General features: G+C 39.6%; 2 protein-coding genes and 1 pseudogene across 2 annotated transcripts in view; 1 reads left to right on the top strand and 2 right to left on the bottom strand.

The window, feature by feature from the left end:
• The window catches only part of LOC143024564 (uncharacterized), a 43645-nt gene that overhangs the window by 10154 nt on the left and 8596 nt on the right, over positions 1–24895 (bottom strand). The gene's annotated exons all lie outside the window — the stretch shown is intronic.
• Positions 2496–24007, top strand: LOC143024552 (selenoprotein M-like; annotated as a pseudogene).
• LOC143024545 (uncharacterized) lies at positions 19156–22808 on the bottom strand. Its single transcript, XM_076183360.1, has 2 exons — positions 21396–22808; positions 19156–21363 (listed from the first exon to the last, which is right to left on the bottom strand). Exon 2 carries the CDS (start codon positions 20993–20995, stop codon positions 20159–20161), a length of 837 nt encoding a protein of 278 aa, XP_076039475.1. The 5' UTR covers positions 20996–21363; positions 21396–22808; the 3' UTR covers positions 19156–20158.

Below are 24895 nucleotides of genomic sequence, written 5' to 3'. Positions count from 1 at the left end.
GTTACAATTGTTTGAAATTTAATATGCTATCACAGAAAAACTATACCTGATAAAAAAAATCTTAAAACATATTTGAAATTAGTAGAAAAAATTCAATCAAGTTCACCTTTTGCTTGTGAGACAGGTATTTTATTTTTTTTTTTTACCAGTGTTATAGGCCAGTATACCCCCTGGGGCTAGGGGGTGTAATATAGAATATAGCCCCCGCCACGTCGGCTGCGTGTCGTAAGAGGCGACTAATGCCGATCCCCGGGCGGGGCTCTTGTTTCCCCGCACAGGGCTTCCTCTCAAACTTCCTTTTCCACTCCTCTCTTGTCTTCCGCTTGCTGTCCCCTCCCTCCGACCTAATTTTCAGCCGCCCCTCTCAGTAGCGGTTTCACAGACATTCACCACATCAACCCCTCATTCATAATCACTTTAAAGAAAGCCCTGTGGCGATGGCTAGTGACGACGGGGGCAGGAGAAGGTGATCTCTGGGAGCCTCTAGTCACGAACTACACATAGGCAATGTGGGTAAGAAAAGTTACTCTTGTGTTGGGATTGAGGCAACAGCACAGTTCGGTAGCTACCCACATGACTGAACAGCCCTGTTCAGGATCCACTCTGCTCACCCCACATGGGGAGGGGTCTAGAAAAGGTGCCCTAAAAATAGCTTGCATCGTTTCTACCTTACTGGGGAACCGCCCCCAGTAAGGTCACCCTCATTGCGGTCAAGACAAACCCATAAATAATAACGACCCTGGCTCGAATTCGGAACCGGACCAACTCCCTGCAACCCCAGCTTCTTCTGATAACGACTCCAGCTCACCAAAGGACCATTCTTCTGAACACTCTCAACAGAAATCACCGGAACACCAGGGTGATAAAATTACTGGTGGTAATCCAAAGAGCAGAGTATTTTTCTGCTCAAATATTTGCTTGACTCTTTATTATGAGGAGGTTTATCTCTTAAGCAAGAATTATGGAAGAGTGGAACGAATCAGACTGAAACTTTCAAATGATGGTAGTTCATATGACTGCTACATAGTATTTGATGAAAATAAATCTGCACTTGAAGCATTGATTGGATTAAATGACCACCGTGTGAATGATTCCATGATCAAAGCTCGCATATTTAATATAGACAACTTGAAAAATGAGATATACGACTTTATTCCAAAAGAAGAAGAAACAGTTCAAAGCATGCCCCCTAGAAAGTCCTGCCATACTCTGGTACGTTGCAACATACAGAGAGGACAGGGAGAACTTCTTGAGAGCCTCAGAATGTATTGAAAATAAAATAGGTACTGTCCCTTATGAAAACCTAAAGAAATATGGCAAGAGTATCCTGATAAAAGCAGGTAATGATACCCAAGCCAAGCTTCTATCTGTTTTTTTTTAACCAGATTTAATGATTTTATATTTTATAAAAAAATTATCTTTTACCCACTCACCAATCAATCATGACGGCACTGAATGACCTCCTCGGTCCCAGTGCCTGGCCTCTGGCATAAATATCATACCATACCATACCATAAAAGGAAAGGTGCCGGAGGAAGTAGATAGCTGTAGGTATTTGGGGTCGCATGTGGCAGTAAAGGGAGGAGTGGAGGTCGAGGTAAATCGTAGATTGAGAGAAGCAAGTAAATGCCTTGGGGGATTAAAAAGTATGAGAGATGGGCAACTGGGAATGTGTGCAAAGAGGAGATTGTATGAAAGTGTGATTGTGCCGACAGCATATTGTATGGGGCAGAGACTTGAATTTTAAGAGAGGCAGAGAGGAAAATTTTAAATGTGTGTGAGATGAAATGTCTGAGAACTATAGAAGGGGGTTACTAGGTTGGATAGAGTGAGAAACGAGGAGGTGAGGGAGAGAGCGAGAATGGAAAAGGAAATGGCAGATAGAGCTGATGAAAGATTACTGAGATGGTTTGGATACATGGAAAGAATTAGTGAAAAAAGATTAGTAAAAGAGGTGTGGAAGGCAGAGGTGGGGGGGAGTGAACTTGAGGGTGCGACCGAAGATGAGATGGATAGATGGGATGAAGGGGATTTTGAGCAAGAGGAGAGTGTCTGTTGAGCAAGGAAAGTAGAAGGAAGGAGATGGGGTGTTCTTATGTGTGAATGATATTTTGACGCACCCTGAAGGGATTTCTCCCCGTCTTCTCTTTTTCTGCATGAGGAGACGGAGAGGGGTGGTCGCCGATTAAGTGAAGCGGCTTTGTTGTGAATGTACTGTGTCTTTTTGCATTGCGTTTGAGCCAGGGCAGTTGCTGAGTTGGCGGATGCAAGGATGATGCGTCATCCATGAGGAGTTGAGATGGGAGGGGTGGAGAGGATGGTGGAGGGGAATGAAATGGATGGGAATAGGTACATGCCTCTGACTTAGTTACCTCCCTTATAAGAGGGGAAAAAACTCTGTTTATAGATAGATATATAGATATAGTTAGAAATAATTTAGTTACTCCTTTAATTATCAAATTTTCTTCAATACAATTGTCACAGAAACTTGTGTAGTACTTCAGTGACGGAACCGTTGGTTGTTGAACACCTGGCCAAGTTATCAACCAGATGTAAATCCGAAATTCTGTTCAGACTGCGAAAATGTTGCTCGGGGGAAGGTTGTGGCTGGTTGTCCTTCTCGGGGCGCCAGCCATATTGGTTTGTTTCGGAGAAGAACTAGAAGATAAAGCTGTTGCGAAGGCTCGCATTGAGGTAAGTCTTATTTTGAGAAATAGTTTTGGAATCAGTATCCCGATTGGCACTTCTTTTATTATGATTACCGGCAGGCAATATTCCTCTCTTTCTCATTCATTCTCTCTCTAATTTTCTGATTATCTCTCTCTCTCTCTCTCTCTCTCTCTCTCTCTCTCTCTCTCTCTCTCTCTCTCTTACTTAGATGTACACAAATTTGCTTGTGTACAATTCTTATCTTTCTTTAGGTATGTGAAAATCCATGTGAATCACCGTAACTCTTGATTCTTAATTCTTAAGTGTATATTATTCAACATTTCATTGTGTGTTAGAATACGCTAGTTTTTCATTACTATGAAATCATGTTGTTAATTTCTTTAATTTGAAAAACAACTTCATCTTGTGTGTTTTGAAAGGTTTCTAGCACACAGCGGAAGTGGAGGAGGCATTCAGGGACTGAGTTAAATTTGAGGGGTCAAAACCAGAGCAATATTTGGCATTGTTAGATTAAGTTGATTTACAGAAACGAAATGACGTTTCTCATGATGCCAGTCTAAAACAACCAACGTGTGGCTGTGATCTGCTAATGTATTACTCCACAAATTATGAATCATTGGAGCACTGACACACTTGACTTCGTCAATAAAATTGTAGATGCAATTACTATTCCCGGAAAGGGCAAATGCTTTGAATGAGAAAAATGCGAAATATGGCAGTATTATTACAAGGCTGTATACAGAAAAAAACAAAAACTCAAACACTAAATAATGTAGACGAATATGGTTTGCGGTCATGGACATTTAACTGTCAATGATATGGTTTTCACGCAGTAACAATATATATTAAGTGCAGCATCCTTCGATTATTATATGTCGGCTGTCATATGTATAAACAAAATAACCTAGATCAGTTTCCTCGGCGCTTTTTTCGATCGACACTAGCGTGATGTTTCACTATCTGTAAGTGGTCACAGAATATTCGAGAACTGTTTTCCATTGACTTATATTTCTAAGTTTCTCTTGCATGATGGTAAAGGGGAGAGTTAAAGGTTTTATCAATAATCTGTACAAAAAAAAAAAATAATAATAATAATAAAATAAAATACAGCCGTATGAGGAAATACAAATAATAATTGCAGTACAGTACCTATTTTTCTAACACTGATGCTCATATTGGTGTTTTTAGAATTATAAATCTAAAATTCCACCATAACAAATACTTGACAAATAACAATATATTTCTATATAAATAATTTACAGTCTTCCCTCATCATACACTTAAAAATTGGAATGTGCGAGTATTAGAAATATATATTTGTAAGGCTGAAAGCGCACTGAATAGTACCGAGACAATTGAATTAATTGTACTTGCATGAATAGTTGTTTCGTTCGGGAGTCAATAATACCGAGTAAGTACCTCATGCCACTGCATCAGTTCACTTTGAAGTTTAAGTCTTGATATTTTCATGGTTGTTTTGATATATTTTTATTCACTAGTCCTGAATGGGGGAAATTGGCACGGACGATAAGGTATCATCCAGGTACCTCGGCACCAGGTGGCCCGCCCGCCGTGGCTCGGTGGTATCGCGCGCGTTTGGTAACCGGGTAACCGTGGGAGGTTTTCGGCTTCTGTTCGAACCCTGGCCGCGGTGCACAGGTTACGAAGGGCATCCACTTTGACTACTTATGGTCCCCGATAACTGCTCACCTTGGACCTGAGGTGGTTTGGGCATTACTACAGGCTCTAGTTAAATGTGTTTCCACACAATATTCGGTTAATTTGTGAAATGAGCACGAAACTCTCGAAACTTTTAACTTAGGAAGCCGCTCATAAAGTGAACAATTTTAGATCCGATGCTCTTTCGACAGTGTCTGTTGACCGACGTGGGGAGGTGGGGGGGGGGGATGATGCCGAGAGTTCGCCCAGACAATCCAAGGCGCCAGGCAGCCCAACTCTGTCACTGTTGATTCTTGAAACAGTGTCCAGGGCCATGTTAAGCTAGGGGCCTGAAGCACAGATCATCTTGGGGCCCCCAACCCTAAAGGGCACACTAACGCTAGGGGATTTTATTCACCAAACAGGAAGAGGGGGTTAACCTGTGGAGAGGAAGTTAACCTCTTCGCAGTAGTAATGGCATACATTACTTTTCCTATTCCGTTTAGCGCCAGACGATTTCATTCAACTTAGGAAACGCCACCGCTTACATAATATGTCTTATTCTGGTTAACTGTAAGGCGACTTTGGTCATCAGAACAGCAGACACTGGTTGTAGGGGTTTCATTTCGATTGATCCTGTATTGCCCCAAGAAAAGAATTATGTATTTTGTCTTTTTCTACGGTTTCTCGATGTGCCCTATACTCGTATGCTTCAGCCTCCTCCTTACCTGATGGTGTTTTTCTGTATTATGCGACACTTTTCTCCTTCTTTTGACTACCACCAGAGTATTTCATTCATCTACGTTTCATCCCCCCTCTTGGTAGCGAAGAGGTATTTTGCAATTTGGCCATGCACATCAGATGAAACGAGGAATGTGCACATCCCCACAAGCTGGTTTAACGAGTTATTCAAGTGTTAGTTGAAGGCAGACATCAAACACCACATCACACCATTTAGTAAACGTGATGGTATTCACGAACAAAAAATTCCGAATGATTTTTGCGCATTGAGTGCTGCGAGTCGGTCTAAATTAATTTCGCTTCCACAATGAAATTACGATTGAATGGAACGATGAAGAGCTGATTGCGATTTAAACTACACGAAAACATCCATTGTATCGTAATGTAGCCAAGTGACCGTTAGGTAGAAAATATATTGCGAATATAATTAGCGATTAGGAGTAAGAATTTTCAATGCTATGAAACTTTTTGTCAGCATGTCATATCGGTTTGTATTACCAGAGAATTGAATTTACCAAATAGAAATGCCTAGTACCGATATTTAACTGTGATTATAGATGATAATTATTGTATCGTAAAATATATATAATATTACTGAACAATATTGTCTTTATAAGTACTCAATGTCTTTTGTAAAGTAACTTCTGCGCACAAAAATCCAAGAGCAGGTCGCAATAGTATCTTATTATGCAGATGTTGACTAACGTAAAGTAGTTCCACCAAATGTCGAAAAGTTTGTTGGCTCAGTGATTTCTAAAGGAGAATGAGAGGTGTACAATGTCACCAAATTGTCTGACAGTAACTCCAGACTCACTAAGTATTGTGACGAGCTTATCGATTTGGTAAAAAAGAAAGAAAGAAAAAAGGAAAAAAAATTATGAAGGACCACTTTCGATTTGCTGTGGTGTCCTGTGTTACACGGATTAGTTTGCATGGAATGAAGTTTTCAAGGAAGCATTTGTATGACTGATATTATCTAACACCTTGTTGAATTTAGGAAAAAATGTTTTATTACTTATTAGATTTTCTGAATCAGTTACCATACATGTTCGATAGGAACAAAACGTAGAAATACATTTATATCTTTATGTTCACCTCAATTTATATTGTAAATGGTAGCAGTCATTTGAGCGTGTGCAAGGCAACAACACACACTACTGACCAGCTTCGTGTGTCTTTATTCCTTAGGGTATTTAAGTCAGTTATTTCACGTATCTTCTTTGTTCTCACTGGTTTTCCGCGGATGCGTGCCGCTGGCCACGTGTTCCCAGGTGTTACAGCTGCACAAGTGTGCCAGACAACCATTGTGCCACGTGTACAGGAGGGGTTGGTTGAAGCACATCACAACAAGGCAACTGCATACTCCTATTGCTTCAAAATTTACCGAGACTTCTTTTTACTAACGTTGTTGTACAGGAGGTTTCCAGTTTTCATAAGCCACTAAATAAGGAAAAATCATTACTCACTGTTCTTTTCCATATTAATGTACACATTTCACTACGATTGATTCTCTACTGCAGTATGTGTGATATGTTGGATCGAGATGGTCATTTTAGTACCCGTGCTCACTCTACTCTGATAATTATCTCTGTCTTTATACAAATTTGAGTTCAACCCTTTAATAGTTTTTGAAGTAAATTCCACTTATCGACAACATTGTTGAGGTTATTTTTCTACATTTTTTCTTGTTAATTGTCTTAAATATGCTCCTTGTCTTGTTGTAGGTAGTGATTGTTTGACGTAACTGTATTTGTCCATAAATTCACTTGCCTATGTTCATCTGTTCCTGGTAATGAAGTCCCTTTATCCTTTATGCCTTTCAAGAAATCCAAGTTACTGTTATATGTCATTTCATTATAGACGAAAGGACACAGTTCTTTGAATCTGAAAAATATTGTTTAGTAGGCTGTTCACAGTACATCTGTACACACACACACACACACACACACACACACACACACACACACACACACACACACACACACACACACACACACACACACACACACACACACACACACACAAGCATAGATGAGAAAGTAGTGTGTGCAAAAACAATACATGAATTTAAAAATAGTTTAGATAAAATGAGATATAAAGACGGGACACCACGAGTATAGCTCCCCTTCCCGTAAAATACAACTAGGTAAATATAACTAGGTAAATACACGTATATTCTTAGTTCTCACTGGTAACCCGCGGATGCGTGCCGCAGAGAAAGGCTGGCCACGTGTTCCCAGGTGTTACAGCTGCACAAGTGTGCCAGACGAACATTGTGCCACGTGTACAGGAGGCACAATCACTCTTATAATTACTGCATTGCATTATTATCAGCGAATCACTGTAAAACTTAGACTAGGCGTATTACTCATAAAAGTACTCTATTGTATTATTGTCAGTGTATCACTCCTATTTCAATAAACCTATTATTATTATTATTGTTATTATTATTATTATTATTTACACACACAAACACACACACACAGAGAAACACACACACACACGCACACACACAAATCAGCGAATGGACGGCTTGGATGACTTTCTGAAGAAAACTGAAGTCTGTGGATCCCAACGCAAAGAGAAGTGCCTAGTGTTTTTACAGGGTGGGGGGGAAATTGCTCGTGGAGTAGTGGGAAAGTAGGGAAAGAGGAAAAGGGGAGGGATTACTGAGGGAAATGGAAGGAAATGAGGAGGGAGTAGACTTGGCCCAGCCAGACAAGCGAAAGGTAAACAAAAGGCTGAGTGAGGATGAAATGTCTAATAAAAATGTAAAGATTAGAAGTATAGAGAGGAGCAATACAGTAGAAAGTGACGAGAATATGTTCCAGGGATTTAAAGAGGGTGGGGGGGGGGACACAACCCCTCCCCCCCGACTGATAAGACTAGAGGAGAGAGTTGATAAGGTGATAGAGGACTTGGAACGTAAGTTAGGTAATGTTGACTCCATTTTCCAAAGAATTGAAAGGTTGGAACAACTAGAGAAGGCAAACAGAAACTTAACTGAAGAAATAGAGGACCTAAAAAGACAGTTAGGAAATGTAAAGGAGGAGAATGAGAAATTGAAGAAGAATAGTAATGAAAACAGAGAGAAAATAGATACAGAAGCTAAAAATTGGAGAACAACCCAAGAAGGGAATAAGGTCTCATTCACTGACATAGTCAAACAGCAATTGAAAGAACATAATGAAGACTCAGTTATTAAAGTGATGAGACAGAAGGAGAATATAGTAAGAGAATTAGCTGACAAAAAGAAATGTATAATTATATTAGGAATGGAAGAGAAACATAACCCAGATAGAACCGCAAGAATCAAGGAGGAAAAATGAAAGAGTAAGCAGTTTATTAAAATCAGTCCAGGAAGATGAACCCAGAAATTATAAAGGAAATTGAGGAAAAATTCAGACTCGGAAAATATAGTACAGATAAGACCAGACCAATTAAGATTAAATTCAGGTCACAAACAACGGCAGAGAAAATTCTATCCAAAACAGGGAAACTAGCAGACAGTGATCAATATAAAAAGGTATGGATAAAAAGAGAAATGAATAAGGAGGAAAGAGAGGCAGAAAAGCAGAAAAGACTTGAAGCTAAGGCAAAAAACGAGGAAAGAACGGAGTCAGAGAAAGAGAGATTCTATTGGAGAGTAGTGAACATGAAAATAAAGCAGTTCGACATACAAAAGAAAAACATAAGGGAAACAGAGAACACAATGGAAGTGGCAGAAAACTAAGAGCGTCTTACACAAATATAGATGGATTGATAACAGGATTGAATGAACTGAATGATTATTTGAAAGAAAAAGAACCGGACATAATGGGAATTGTAGAAACAAAATTAAAAGGCCCACTACCACCCAACAGTGTAGGACATGATGCATACAATTATTGGATTAGAAACAGAGAGAAAAAACAAGGGGGTGGAGTTATGTTCCTGACTAAGAAGGATATAAACGTGAAAGGTGTCATATATGGAAAGAATACAGTAGAGATGATTATGATAGAAGTGGAAGACGGAGATAAGAAGAGAAGAAAATTTGTGATCAATTATGTGCCTCCGAAAACAGCCTCATGGGAGGAGAGTGAATATAAAAGTATGCTAGAGGACACAAAGATAGCATTAACTAAAATAATGGAAGACGGAGGAAGAATAGTTATGATGGGCGACTTTAATTGCAAAGAAATCTGCTGGGAAGAAATGACAGCAAAGAGTGGTGATGACTCATGGGGAAATGCTCTACTTGAGATGATTACTGACCATTCAATGACACAATGGATACAAGAGAACACTAGGTATAGAAATGAAGAAGAACCATCGAGGCTAGACTTAATAATTACATCTGAACCTAGAATAGTGGACAAGATTGAATATAAAACACCAATAGGTAAAAGTGACCACATATTGATTGAACTGGAACTTAATGAAGAAAAATATATGAAAAGAAATGAACAATATAGAAAAGGAAGAATGATGTATGAAAAAACAAACTTTGATAAAATAAGAGAATTCTTTCAACAAGAAAACTGGGAAGAAATATACAAAGAAGAAACATCAGTGGAAGAGAAATGGAATATTTTGACAAAAATTTACAAAAAAGGAGTGGAAAAGTATGTCCCAAGACAAAAACAAGAAAAAGAATATGTAAAATGCTGGTACAACAAAAGTTGTAGGGAGTTAAAAGACAAAAGAGACAAAGCCTGGACCAGATGGAAAAAAGACAGAAGACCTGAAAAATGGAAAATATATACTGGTTATAGAAATGAATATGTACAAAAGTGCAGAGAGGAAAAAAGAAAATATGAAAAAGATGTTATAGAAAAGTGTAAAGATCAACCAAAACTATTCTACAGATTTGTAAACAATAAACTGAAAACCAAACAAGACTTGGAGAAATTAAGACAAGGAGGAGTTGAATACACTGAGGAAATGGAAATGGCAGAAATTATGAACAAACATTTTAAATCAGTGTTTACAAGGGAAAATATACAACCTGAAGAGATTGAGTGGAAAGAAAAAGTCCCCCCTATGGAAGAAATAGAAGTAACAAAGAATGAAATATTGACACACTTGGGTAATTTTGATGTCAGAAAATCGCATGGGCCAGATGAAATAGCAAACTGGATTCTGAAAGAATGCAGGAATGAACTGGCAGACAAAATACATAGCATAATAAGCAGTTCCTTAAAAGAAGGAAAAGTTCCAGAAGATTGGAAAAAAAGCAAATATAGTACCTATATATAAAGGAGGAAATAAAGAAGAACCTAACAACTATAGACCAGTCTCTCTAACAAGTACAATAGCAAAAATATGTGAAAGAATTATCAAAAGTAGATGGGTAAAATACTTGGAAAAAAACAACGTACTAAATCCAAGACAATTTGGATTCAGACAAGGACGATCATGCGTCACCAATTTAATATGTTTCTATTCAAGGCTAATAGATATAATACAAGAAAGAGATGGATGGGCTGATTGTGCATTTCTAGACCTAAAAAAAGCTTTTGACAAAGTACCACATAAGAAGTTGCTTAAGAAATTAGAATATGAAGGAGGAATACAAGGTAAATTGCTAAATTGGATGGAAGACTTTTTGCAAGAAAGAAAAATGAGAGTAGTGATAAGAGATCAGCACTCAAAATGGAATGAAGTAATAAGCGGTGTCCCGCAGGGAACAGTTCTGGCCCCAATAATGTTTGCTATATATATTAATGATATGGATGAAGGAATTGAAAGCTATATGAGCTTCTTTGCAGATGATGCAAAACTACTGAAAAGAGTGAAAACTGAAGAAGATTGTGAATCACTACAGAGAGATCTAAATAAAGTACAAGAATGGAGTAGGAAGTGGGAGATGGAGTTCAATACAAAAAAGTGTAGTATAATGGAGTTTGGAAAAAGCAAAAACAGAATAACAGGATCATATAATTTGGGAGAAGAAGGAATAAAAAAAGTAGAAAATGAGAAGGACCTGGGAGTCATTGTTATGAATAATATATCACCTGAGAAACATATAAATAAGATTTTTGGAGAAACTTATAATTTAATAAGAACAATCAAAGTGGCATTTACATACCTGGATGAAGAAATGGTGAGGAAAATCCTAATCACCCTGATAAGACCAAGATTGGAATATGCAGCAACGATATGGTCACCAAGTACAAAAAAATGTATAAAAAAACTAGAAAGAATACAAAGAGCAATCACAAAACTGGCACCAACACTCTCAAAACTATCATATGAAGAGAGACTACAAAAACTTAAACTACAGACACTAGAGCAAAGAAGAGAGAGAGGAGATTTGATAGCTATTTACAGAATCATGAAAGGCATAGAAATTACTGATAGAGAGAATCTGATAAAATGGGATGACAGAAATACAAGAGGACACGGAAAGAAAATAAAAAAAGACAGCTATAGAAGAGATTTGAAAAAGAACAGCTTTCCTCACAGAGTAATAGACAGTTGGAACAAGTTAGATGAGAAAGTGGTGTGTGCAAAAACAATACATGAATTTAAAAATAGTTTAGATAAAATGAGATATGAAGACGGGACCCAACGAGCATAGCTCCCCTTCCCGTAAAATACAACTAGGTAAATACAACTAGGTAAATACACACACACACACACACACACACACACACACACACACACACACACACACACACACACACACACACACACACACACACACACACACACACACACACACACACACACACACACACACACACACACACCACACACACGCACAAACACACGCACACACATACACAGAGAAACACACACACACACACACACACACACACACACACACACACACATATATATATATATATATATATATATATATATATATATATATATTTATTTATACATATATATATACAGTATATATATATATATTATATATATATATATACATATATATATATATGTGTGTGTGTGTGTGTGTGTGTGTGTGTGTGTGTGTGTGTGTATTCACTTGTATTCACTTGGTCTTTGGATCACGTGTTGGACTCGTGATCGACAGCTATTTCCCTCCTGGAAGAGAGCTCAGAGCTCGTAGGTCCGATCTATGGGTAATGCTATGACCTTGCACACACACACACACACCCAACTCCCCGCCCACGAGAGTCAGAGTAACAACCCGAGGCACAGCGATACCGAAATAATTTCGGCCCTGGGCAGGATTCGAACTGGGTACTGGGAGCACTTCTACTTCCCAGTTCAGCGCTCTACCAACTGTGCCACCGAGTCGGTGTGTGTGTGTGTGTGTGTGTGTGTGTGTGTGTGTGTGTTAATATCACATGCAAATGCATGTAAATGTAGTGTTGCGGTTTATTCCTGATAACCTGAGCTGACGTCTCCACAGTCCATTCGGTGTGGTAGGTGACAGGAAGGGATCCTGATCACATGAAGCCATTTTGCTGTCGGAATCGAAATTTTTCAGAATGAACGAGACGGGCGTGGAGAGTGGACACCTGAAGGGGCGTGCACCGTAACAATATATGTATATATGCACACGCATATATATATATATATATATATATATATATATATATATATATGTATATATGTATATACTGTATATATATATATATATATACATTCATACATACATATTTACATACATATATACATATTTACATACATACATACATACATATATACGATGTCTGGATAGAATGGTACAGGAATAAATGGCACGGTGAATATGACACTGGAAAATATGGTAAAGGCAAATATGGCACATTTGAAAAGTAGGAAAGTGGCACATTCGCTTAAAATTCAGCTTTTATGAAAACATCATTGGATGTCTAATAAAGTGCATGTAGATATTGGTCTTGCTTATTTCTTTCAATAAATAACTATAATATACAACTTTTGAAAAAAGGCTATCTGTAGTATCTGATGATGATCATACGATTTTTAATCTGATGTTATAGCCTCCACTTTTAAGAAACTCTGTTAGAGTTTGGCGGGCTTCCACGTGGTCTGTGCAAAGGTTCCTCAGACGTTGCTGGAGTTGAACATAGATTCTTTTCCTTTTCCTCTTGAGTGATTCGCCAACTGCATCGCTGGCTACTAGACTAGCAATTGTGGCTAACTCATGGCGTACTGCAGTAATACACTCCCAGATTGTTGGATGAAGATGTCCTACAAGATAGAAAAAGTGATAGTTCCAGGCTTCACACTGGTTGTTGGTTTATGGTAATTCATTCTTGGTGGCATTATAATCTTCGCTCTAGGAAAATTAAAATCTAGAGTTTTCTATATCTTTCTTCTGTTCAGTCCAATTAAGAATACACAACGCACTCTGCGAGGTTTTTCTTAGGAATCCCCCGAGATCACGTAAGATCCTACGTGAGCTTTGAAGGGACGTAGTGTTTTCCTTAGTCCAGTGATCTTTAACCTTATATTTCAGATCCTCCCCAATGGTCGTGACCTTACAATCGTGAACCAATTGAATTTTCTCCACCCTTTCACCAATCAGATTCTTTGTGTCATGTCTATATAGTAATATTGTTTACATAGAATAATCTCGAGTCTCTGCATAATTCTCACTTAGGTTACAAAGGAATATCATGTCAGCAACACACTCGATCTCCCAGCTCTTGTTTATAAAGAAGGCGGAAAGACGGACTCAGGCAGCTCGCTCGGGCTATTATTTTATAAACAATCCTACCTATAAAAGGCAACAACCTTTCTTCTACCCCTCTTTCTACCCTCTTTTCTACCAGCCTCTTACAGGGCTCGGCAGCTACCATTTGGTCGTCCCGACCAATCCTTTTCTACCAGCCTCTAACAAACAGCTGTAGTTGAAGGTGAATGTTCCAAAGGGTGTGATCACGGTGGTCTTGGGGATATCGTCGGGGTGCATTGGTACCTGGTAGTACCCCTTTATAGGTCGAGCTTGGTTAAAAAACTTCGCCACGTCCAGGAATGAAGTGATGTAGGTGATGTTAGGAAGGGGGTAGTGGTCGGGCTCTGTGATCATGCTGAGGTGTCTGTAGTCTCCGCAGGGCCTGAGTGAGCCGTCCTTCTTGGTGACGATGTGCAGGGGGGAGGTCCAAGGGATTGCCACCTTCTGGCAAATGCCAATCTAGCCAATAAAGCGTCTGGCCGCCCGCCTACTGCACAGCTCGTGACATCACAAGCAGATGTAATAAGAGCCGTGACATGATCTCTCAGAGTGGAGACGCAGCCTTAATACGAATACTTTGGTCTCCCGTCCTTAAATCGGACAAGTGTCGAACTTATTCGCCGCCACTGGTAGATCGGAATCTTCGTGTTCCCTTACATAATCTGTCCAGAGTCGATCTTATTCGTCGTCCTTAGCAAATTGGAATCATCGGGTTCTCATACTTAATCTGCCCAGTGCCAATCTTATTCGTCGTCCCTGGCAGATTGGAATCATCGGGTTCCCTTAATCTGTCCAGTGAGAACTTTATAAGTCGCCCCTGGTAGATTGGAATTTTCGGGTTCCCTTAATCTGCCCAGTATCGATCTTACTCGTCGCCCCTGGTAGATTGGAATCTTCGTTCCCATCCTTTATCAACACTGCCAATCTTAACACCCAATATCTGTTGGTTGATATGACAAAAACAACAAAGACAAAATGATATTTCAAAATTCGGAATGCGTATACCTAAGTCCATCCTATTACCCCAGCAATAGGGTTAAGAAACCAACATTTACAAGACTAACAGTACACTAAAGGTGCTTTCTAAACACAGTTCATAACAACAGTAAGCCTGGCAGCAGCAATGCTAAGGAAAGTGTTAGTTACCGGAGACTTTTGGAGCAGTGGTATCCCGCAAGAAGCCTTAACATAATTTCATTTCAAGTTGGCTAAGTATTGTACGACTGAAATTCTATTTTTTTTTTCTGCATCATGTAGCACCCTTATCACCATAGGTCAAAATAATGTCCCAATCCTATCGTTCACATTATTGTCTGACTTACAGGATGAAATATATATATCTATTGTTAGTCTAATGGTAGTTAGAGTGTGATGTTCCAAAGATCATGTCGATTGAAGATTCTGCAGGTCTGTAGTTTGTAGAAAGATAAATAATTATCTAACAGTATGAATCAGTAATTCTATGGAGAGAACCCCCCCCACCCCCACCGTCCAAAGCCCTAACCTCCCCATCTCCTACCCCTCTATCCCTGGTGGAAATTACTTCCTGGTTAAGAAACCCCCCCCCCCCTGTACCACCAGTGACTTCTGTATAGCAAATCGATTTCAGTTGCCAAACACCACTAGAGTTTTCGAGTTATTAGACACGGACTTCTATAATTATTTCCACTGTTTGCGTAATTTGCTAGGTTAATAAGGTGGAAATGAAACATTTTCAATATAAACGCTCATTTGAATCTTGATTACCACCACAAATGACGATCCAGTGAATTACCTCCAATAAAGGACATTTCAGTGTCAATCGTTCCTTGAGTCTTCCAGATCAAGATATAACAACTGTTTTCTCGAGATCATGTTATATATATATATATATATATATATATATATATATATATATATATATATATATATATATATATATATATATATATATATATATATAAACCTGGTGTTAGACCCAGATCGAGTGATCAATTGCTAATTCACAGGATTGCACCCCTCAGTTGTAGTGAAAAAAAAACGTAAAAATTTTACCTTCGAGGCGGCGTGGATGTGTGCGCCTGCTAGCAGCAGCAGCAGCAGCAGCAGCACCGCGTGCTGATGCCTCAAGGTGCCTTGTACTGTACATAGTCGACCCTTTCATCGCTAATAACAACTCTATTGCAGACATCTAAATCTGACCCGTGGCATACCAAAACTATGCCACAATAACAAACTTCATACTTTTCCTCAGGGTGGCCCCACAAAACAAAAAAGAAGAAAAAAATATATACAAACACAACTTTAGCTGTTGGTACATGGTCACAGTTGAGTAAAAACAGTATATGTAAGGGATATGTTGTATAGATAATTAAACTGCGAAATATGCATTTACATGTTTCCGATTTATCACGAGCCAGATGTCCGCAGTAGTACATTTGATCTAGCTGCCGCAAGGATATTTCATCTAATTTTGATAAATCTTCTGCGAGGCGAATTACTCACCAAGACTGAAGAGAAGTGTGTTCAACTGCCCCAGATATCACATAACAAAATTACTTTACAAATGCATCTATTAATAAAATTCTCGCACCAGTAGATCTAATTAAGCTTTCGCGTATAGAAAACCTACCTTAAGATAATTTTTTGTCTCAAAATCACGATACTCAAATGAGTTCCGGGAACACTACACCTTTGTCTATAAGCAAACGGAAAAAGAAAGGTATCTGATGTTATCGACTGGCTGGGCGAGAGTGCTCGGCCAGGCAGTCTAGGGAACAGCAACAACAAAGAATGCATCAGACACAAAATAACAATGCCCGATAAAAGCTGCACCCGCATGCGTGGTCACACTAAGAAGAAATAGGTTTCACACAAACAAGGCATCCATATATTCTACACTCATACTACACACAAATTCGGGTACATGCGAAAGAAACACGCATGGGCTGTGCACAGGTGTGCAATTATACGTGTTTAGATACAGATGGGACGATAAATGCATGAACGAACAGACACACTTGTTTGGTTTTCGTGCGCACAAAGATACACAGACACTTGCACACACACACACGCAAACACACACACACACACACACACACACACACACACACACACACACACACACACACACACACACACATACAGAGTGGGCGCAGTGGTAGCGTTCGCAACTGGTAACTCAGCGGTCCGAATTCGAATCCTTCCCAGGGCTAATATAATTTCAGTATAGCTGCGCTGCGAGCCGTTACTCCAACTCTCGTGGGCGGGGATTTTTTTTTTTTTGTGTGTGTGTGTGTGTGTGTGTGTGTGTGTGTGTGTGTGTGTGTGTGTGTGTGTGTATGTGTGAGGTCATAGCATGAGCTCTGAGCTCTCTTCCGGGAGGGTAGTAGCTGTCGACCATGAGTCCAATACATGATCCAAGACCATGGTGAATTACATACACACAAACACACTAACAAGAGGACAAGTTCATCAAAAGGTGTGAGATAGCTATCTATGTATAGATCAAAGGCTTTTTCCCCCTTATAGGTGAGGTAGCCAAGTCAAAAGGGATGTACCCACTACCACCCATTTCACTCCCACTCACCACCCTTTCCTCCTCATCTTAGCTGCTCCTTGTGGATGACGGGTCATCCCTCTATCCCGCCCACTGTTCTGGGACAGAAGCAATGCAGTAAGACACAACACATCCACAGGAAAGGCATTTTACTTAATCGGCCCCTCTCCGTCCCCTCATGCAGAAGAAGAGAAGACGGAGAGAAATCCCTTCGGGCTGCGTCAAAATATGATACACACATAACCACTCCTTAATACCCTCCCATCCCCCGCTCCCACTGGGTCCCTTCCCCAATGGTGATGAGATGAAAAGTGGATTACAGTGCATTGTCTAAGATGTGATGTAAAATTCTCCTCCCGTTCTCATTGAGAAGGGTATGAATGATTATGCAGAAGTAAAATTACTAGACCTATGAAAAGAAAAATGTCAATATGACAGAATAACTCTAGAATTGATATCCACTAATTGTCACATAGTATTTTGCCAACGATAACCAGAGATTCTGCCCTTGAGGACAATACTGCGCCGAGGTTGTCCTAGATTCCTAGAAGAATTTTGGAGAGATGAGCGGCCACAATAAATGAGGAATTGTAGAAATTAAAAGAGATCAGCATATATATTTTTTTCTTTTTTAGCAAGAGTTCAGTTTCGAATTATAAAATAATGCTGCGTGACTCTGGTCCATATGGATGTCACTAAAGTCCCTAATATACCTAACTGTATAAAACTTATGCCCCACTACCACATCCGTACCACCAGTAATAGAAATATTGACCAACTGGCACAACAACGGGCAGACGGGGATTACTAGTGGAGGCGCATCAACGTGGCCACGGGTATCACCTGCTGCCCAGAACAACATGTTCAACAGGTATAACTTATGTATAACTTATGTAAAACTTATACATATATAGATTATGTATAACTTGTACATTATCTGTAAAACTTATTTAGTTTTGTTTGCCAATAAAAACGAAGATCGTGTACAAAATATGTCTTCTATTTTGTAAAATAATAAGACTGGTGAACCTAAATATTAGAACTCTCGTCCAACACTCAAGTCAGTCATGCATCAGATAATCACCACTTGTTTGTGCCTTTAATGAAATTATAGACGAAACATTTGAAAAATATGCTCCAAGAAATCCTCTCAGCTGACCCAAAAGGCACTTCGGAAAGTAACAATTTAAGAAAATTGTAAACAATGAATATAAACTGTGAAAACTTTCACGTTGTCAAAAACAAGCAAGTGCTAACAAAAACTTCAAGAAGAGGAAATTTTCAGTGAATGTCGTGGAAGAGATTTTTGTTTTTTCCAGTGAATGTCGTGGAAGAGAGTTTTGTTTTTTCCAATGGTAAGTACAGTCAAGACCAAAATTTCGACCCATGCTACCGTTCTCATGTCATCATTTACCTTGTAATTAGGTAATTTTCTTGAATAGATTGGACAAAACTGTCTGACTAAGAATTTGAATTTTATATCATAAAAACTGTGCATCTCGGGCCTTTAAATCACCTGCTACAAAACTTATCTAAAGTTTAAGGTATTACAGAATTCAAAATCATCAGAATAACTATGAGTGCGGTGTTATCTTTACTTTTGTTATACAACATACACACATATTGAAAGTTTTTTCCCTTTGTAAGGAGGGTGGCTGAGTCAAACATTCACCTACATTAAAAAGAAATAAAATTCATTCAAATACCCCTCCCATTTTAACGTTGAAATATCTCCTCCTCCTATTTTAGCCTAGCGCCAGTTTACTGCCAATATTTTTGTTTGCGTCTTTGACCAGCCAGACTTGATTCCCGTTTTCTACTTTCAGAGCTGCTATGGATGACAGCTGAATCGATACCCGGGGATGAAGATGTTCGTCAATGAGGACATGGACCTGTTGTATCCTTTTTCATCTGCTTTATGCCCGTGTTCAGGCACACTATTGTAGCGTTGCACTGCAGTAATAGAATATGTTCCCAGTTGGTCCCTTCCCAAATATTGGATCCCTCCCCTTACTTCCAAATCACCGCACTAACCTAATGTAACCTTACCTGTTCCAACATCGCTATCTTTGACATGTCAAAAATCCTCATGGTACATGTAGAATGGGGCAACCACAGCGCCGAAAGTGTCGCGAGAAAACATGATGTGACTCAAAGTTGGGTGAGAAGAGATCCGAAGTGTCCGTGTGGTGGGTGTTTATGGAAGACACACCTTGCAAGAGATAAAGTGAGATTGTTTAGCTTGTCAGAGGAGCATGGAATGGGGGGGGGGGCAATGGAATAGAGAGGCTACAGCTATTAGAGCGGCAGCGGCCACTCTATTAGCTGACGGAGCTCATAGTGGCTTTGAAGGCAGTAGAGGCGGCTCGCAAGACCTTCAAGGGCGCCGGTGGCCCTCGTTTGAGGAAAGAGGTGGCGGGGCAGTCGCTTAGGTAGTGCAGGAGGTCGGCATTTTCGGCACGGCAGTGGTTGCACAGGCGGTCTTCCGTAGTGCACCTGGGATTCAGTTGCCAGAAGCAACGGTCCTCGAGACGTAGCTTGAAGATCAGCGTTTCTACTCGTCTGGAAGTGGAGTGGTGAGTACTAGGGGTTCATATGCTTTCACCCTCTTGTACCACCTCGCCCGTTGGGAAAACTCTGCCTCCAGACTGTGTTGGAGGTGCCACTGCGTGTATGCTAATGCCCTGGTTCAGATTTTGAGTTGGCTCCTGCTGGGGTGGGAGCTGGACGTCGACCCTGAGGCGCTGGCGAGCAGCCGCGGCTGCCGTGTCAGCGAGGTCGTTGCCATGGATACTAACGTGACTCGTCACTCAGTTGATAGTGACGCTCCGTCCTTTGCGGTGTAATTTGTGCAGGAGCGCAAGGATGTTGGTGAGTAGGTGGATATTGTCTCCGGGCTCTGCATATTACAAGCAGCTCATCAGGGTCAGAGAGTCGATGTGGATAACCACGGAATTGGAGTGGGATACGAGGGCGTGTTCTAGGGCCCTATGCATCGCTACGGCCTCGGGTTGGAGAGAGGACGCGGAGTCGCTGACTCTTCTGCCAAAGATACATCCATCAGTTACGAAGGCGGCTCCGGCCGCGCGCGGGCTGGTGGTTTCCACCGAGCCGTCTGTGTAATACACCGCGTATCCAGGTCGCGTCAGCGCTCGGATACGGTCTTCTGCCGACACACATGCACTGTCTGGGTAGCATGCACTCTTTTTTCCCGGGAGTGACGTCATTTTGAAGGTCACGGGAGCCGGTGCCCACGGCGGCGGGCATTCGTAGTCCAGGTGGGATTTCGGTATGCCCTTCTCGAAGAGAGGTTGACGCAATTGGAAGGAGTCCAGTAGCTTGGCCGCTTGAGAGAGCCAAGTGTTGGGGTGAAGTGGTGTATCTACACACTCTAGGGAAATGTAGATGGTCCGACTCAGACCTGTCTTGCTGGGGGAGCGGAGTGCGCGGGCAACAAAGTCCGCTCCGAGCCTTCTGATCCTGAGCTGGAGAGGCGGAAGTGAGGCTTCTCGCTGGAGGTTAAGAGCTTTGTTCCACCGTTGCGCTCCCAGGATGACTCTAGCCGCATCATTCTGGCATGGGTCAAAGTGCTGGAGTTTTACCGCGACCACAGTAATGATAGCCGGGGCGGCGTAAGCTACGCTGGAACGCACAGCTTGTACGTAGTACGTGCGTAGGACTTGATACGTGGCACCAAGTGCCCTTCCGCACATGGCTCTCATTACTGTGGTTCTGGCCGTCATTCTGTCCCTGAGGTGGGATATTTCCCTGTTGAAGGTGAGTCCTTTTATCGATCCATAAGCCCAGGTACTGGAATTGGGAGACCCAGTCCAGCACGAATCTCTGAGTGACGAGGGGTTCCCTTCCCCGCCCAAGGCCGAATGCCATGGCTTTGGATTTCCGTGGGAAGATTTTGAGCCCGATCCTAATGCATTCCGCTGCAACGGTGATGATGAGTGCCAGGTCGTCCGCGTAGGAGATGATTTTGCACCTGTAGGGGAGGGGGAGCTCCAGAACGTTGGAGATCAGCACATTGAAAAGAGTCGGGCTGATATGAGGACCCCTCACTATGGTGTGCCATTCTCCAACGCTCTGGGCTCAGACATGTGGCCTTGGAAGCGCACGGGCGCAGATCTACGTGACAGGTAGTCGCCTATCCAGGTGAACAGTCTGCTTCTCACATCGTTGAGAGCAAGAGTGTCTTGAATAGCCAGAGGACTGGCTAATTCGAAGGCCTTTTCCAGATCGAGGAATATCGTGATGGAGGGCGCGCTGCTCACCGCAGCGAGAAGGCTGGCAATGCTGTGAGCGGTACCAGTGCCCTTGCAACGGACCTAGTTTCCATAGCAACCTGTTGAGAACCGTTCTCTCTGCTGTTTTCCCCATGCAATTGACCAAGCTGATGGGGTAGTAGGCAGGAGTGTGGGAATAGATGGGTGGCGGATGGGAGTAAGGTGAGCGGTGAGTGGGTTCATACCTTGGCTGGCTATCTCCCATATGAGGGGAAGAAGCCTTTGGTATATAGATAGAAGTTCCCCAAACATTCATTCTTCCTTAGGAAAATATTCATATTCTTACTATCATCCATATGTGCATGTATTTTTTATATTGAGCATATTTTTTCTTACAATTTTTTCTTTCATCCGTAGTTTGCTTTGTCCATATTCTTTGAGCCCATCAAAGTTCTGAAGTGACCTTGTAAAATGTGCATCATACTTTGATATCCCACTGCTGACAACTATTTCTCACATGGACTTGTCAACATTCATGTATTGCTACACATGTAACACCGCTAGATAGCGATCCAGCACATCATCTTTCAAAATGGGTCATGTGATGACACGAGGATGCAACCCCTAGTATCCATACTTGCAAAGATGTTTGAGAAACTTATGATGTCACTTCTATTATGCAATTTGATGTCTTTGATTCTAATCTAATTTTATTGAAATAAAATTAAATTAAACTAAGTTAATTTTTTCAATCTAATTTAGATATAATTTTTAATTTCAAAATGTCATCTCTATTATGCGATTTGACATATTTAGTCTTAATCTAATTTGATTACTGTAATTCAATTTGATGTAATTTTATCTAATTAATTCAAATCTAACATTAGTTTCAAGATACTCTCAAAAGCTATGATGATAATCTTAGTCTAAATCTTAATCTATAGATCTTTGTGTACTGCTACTACATAAGAACATAAGAATAAAGGAGACTGCAAGAGACCATAAGGCCTACACTAGGCAGCTCCGTATCCATCACCACCTGTCATCCCCATCCATAAAGTAGTCTAATCGTTTCTTAAAACAACTGATAGTTTCAGCACTTACTACATGATTACTAAGTTTATTCCATTCGTCGACCACCCTATTAGTAAACCAATTCTTGCCTATTTCCTTCTTAAATCTAAATCTGTCCAGTTTATAACCATTACTGCGAGTCCTGCTATGTTGTTTTAATATGATGACCTTGTTTGCATCACCCTTGTTAAAGCCTACTAGAAGAAGCGTGAAATGAAAAGTTACTGCAAATGCATTTTTCCTTAATTTTACGGATAGCCACAATGTCATTTTCAAACACGTTCAAGGTGCTGCCCCGGAGCTTGTTCTTATAAATAAGAACGAAGAGGTAAGTAATGTAGCTGTTTGTATGATGGAGTGGTGGTACCGCGCTCAACCACTAATTGAGCGTTCCTTTGTTTCCGCACTCGAGCACGAAACCGATCAATGTCAAATATTGAAACTCTTAGAAACGTAAAGCTATAAATACGGTCGTGCAAAGTCTGCGTTTTTCCTCGGTCTGTAGCGTGTGTAGTATGTCCCCAAAATGTACTGACAATTTGAATGACCACAAATTCTATGTTTGTTGCCATAGTTACAAATTAAATGTTCTGCATTAAAGAATATCAAGTGAAATTAAAGAAAATTTTACTCCTTACCATCTGGTCTAGTCTAGCCTGCCATTGCTTTATGTCCAGTGTTACATTTAGATACTATGACGTCATGGAGTTCCTTTAGGTCATAGAGTGAGGGAATTTTTGGGACATCCTGCATAGTCAACCAACTTAATGTTCACTTAATTAAATGTGCTACCACATGTGCTATTTACCAATACTGTTATTCTTAAGTATATAGTAAATATATTTTTTTTTAATTATTTTTTACTCTTTGATAGATTCTATTCACATAAATGTCTGATGGTTTTATTCTTCTGAACATATTTCACTGAAAAAAAATTGTTAGTACATTATCATTATCGTCATCCCAGCCATCGTTATTATCATTGTCATTACCATTATCACTTCTATTATTATCATTACTATTACTATTATCTTCCGTGCAGATAATTGAACGTATTCCGATGGAGGGCCTCAGCCGCAAGGAGTGTAACGCTCTTCTTCTGAGCAAAGGTTTCTATAAGAAGTCATCTAAAAACGAAGAGGTACCCGAAGAGTTCAAGGAGGGGCCGTATGCACCAAAGGACGAATTATAATTAAATAGTGTCATGCACTAGCACAGCGTAGATTTAGTATTATTATAGATAAGTGCACAAGAGATTTTACTCTTATTTAACATAGTATCATACCTAGGGGGTTGCAGTTATGTAGCCATGACTAGATCGCTCGATGAAATGTCACGTGGAAAGGGTTATACCAAGCGTGATGTGGATGAATGCAAATGATCTGACATGTATACATGATAACCCACTGAACATTTCTTTCTAGTGTTAATTAAAGGCTGATGTCTGAAGATGTATTTTCATTACCTTTATCATGATAATATTTCATTACAGATGGGTAACTTTCATGCTGTATTAGTCCTGTGATGAAAACTTGAGTGGATATATATATATATATATATATATATATATATATATATATATGTATATATATATATATATGTATATATATATATATATATATATATATATATATATATATATATATATGTACATATATGCATAAATATAAAGTTATAAGTATATGTATTACAGGGAAAATAAAGTCGGAATACTAAACGGTTTCGTCTATTACGACATCCCTGTGGTTTCTGCAATATTATTTAGTCACGCGTTATTGTGATTATTTTTGTATATATATATATATATATATATATATATATATATATATATGTATATGTATATATGTGTGTATATATATATATATATATATATATATATATATATATATATATATATATATATATATATATATATATATATATATGTATATATATATATATGTATATATATATACATATATGTATATATGTATATATATATGTATATATATATACATATATGTATATATATACATATATATATATGTATATATATATGTATATATACATATATATATATATATATATATATATATATATATATATATATATATCACTGTCCAGTAATGTCGTTACACATTAGTAATTGCACTAAAAACCCACTATTATTTGGATTTAAGAAGAGAAGAGAAGGAAATAACGAATTTCCGTATATTTCGATCACTTGCTGTGATCCTCTTCAAGCGGAATACATAGACAAGAGAACATACATATCTTATATACAGATGAGAGAGGTAAAGTTAAGGAACATGGACAAGACATCTCATTTTTAGTTATCCCAACAATCTATTCAGAAAA

The sequence above is a fragment of the Oratosquilla oratoria genome, chromosome 1 (assembly GCF_046742065.1).
Source record: "Oratosquilla oratoria isolate Oo_2021 chromosome 1, ASM4674206v1, whole genome shotgun sequence".
Lineage (NCBI taxonomy): Eukaryota > Metazoa > Arthropoda > Malacostraca > Stomatopoda > Squillidae > Oratosquilla > Oratosquilla oratoria.
The sequence above is the reverse complement of the archived record's forward strand: the minus strand, read 5'-3'. Positions and strand labels throughout refer to the sequence as shown.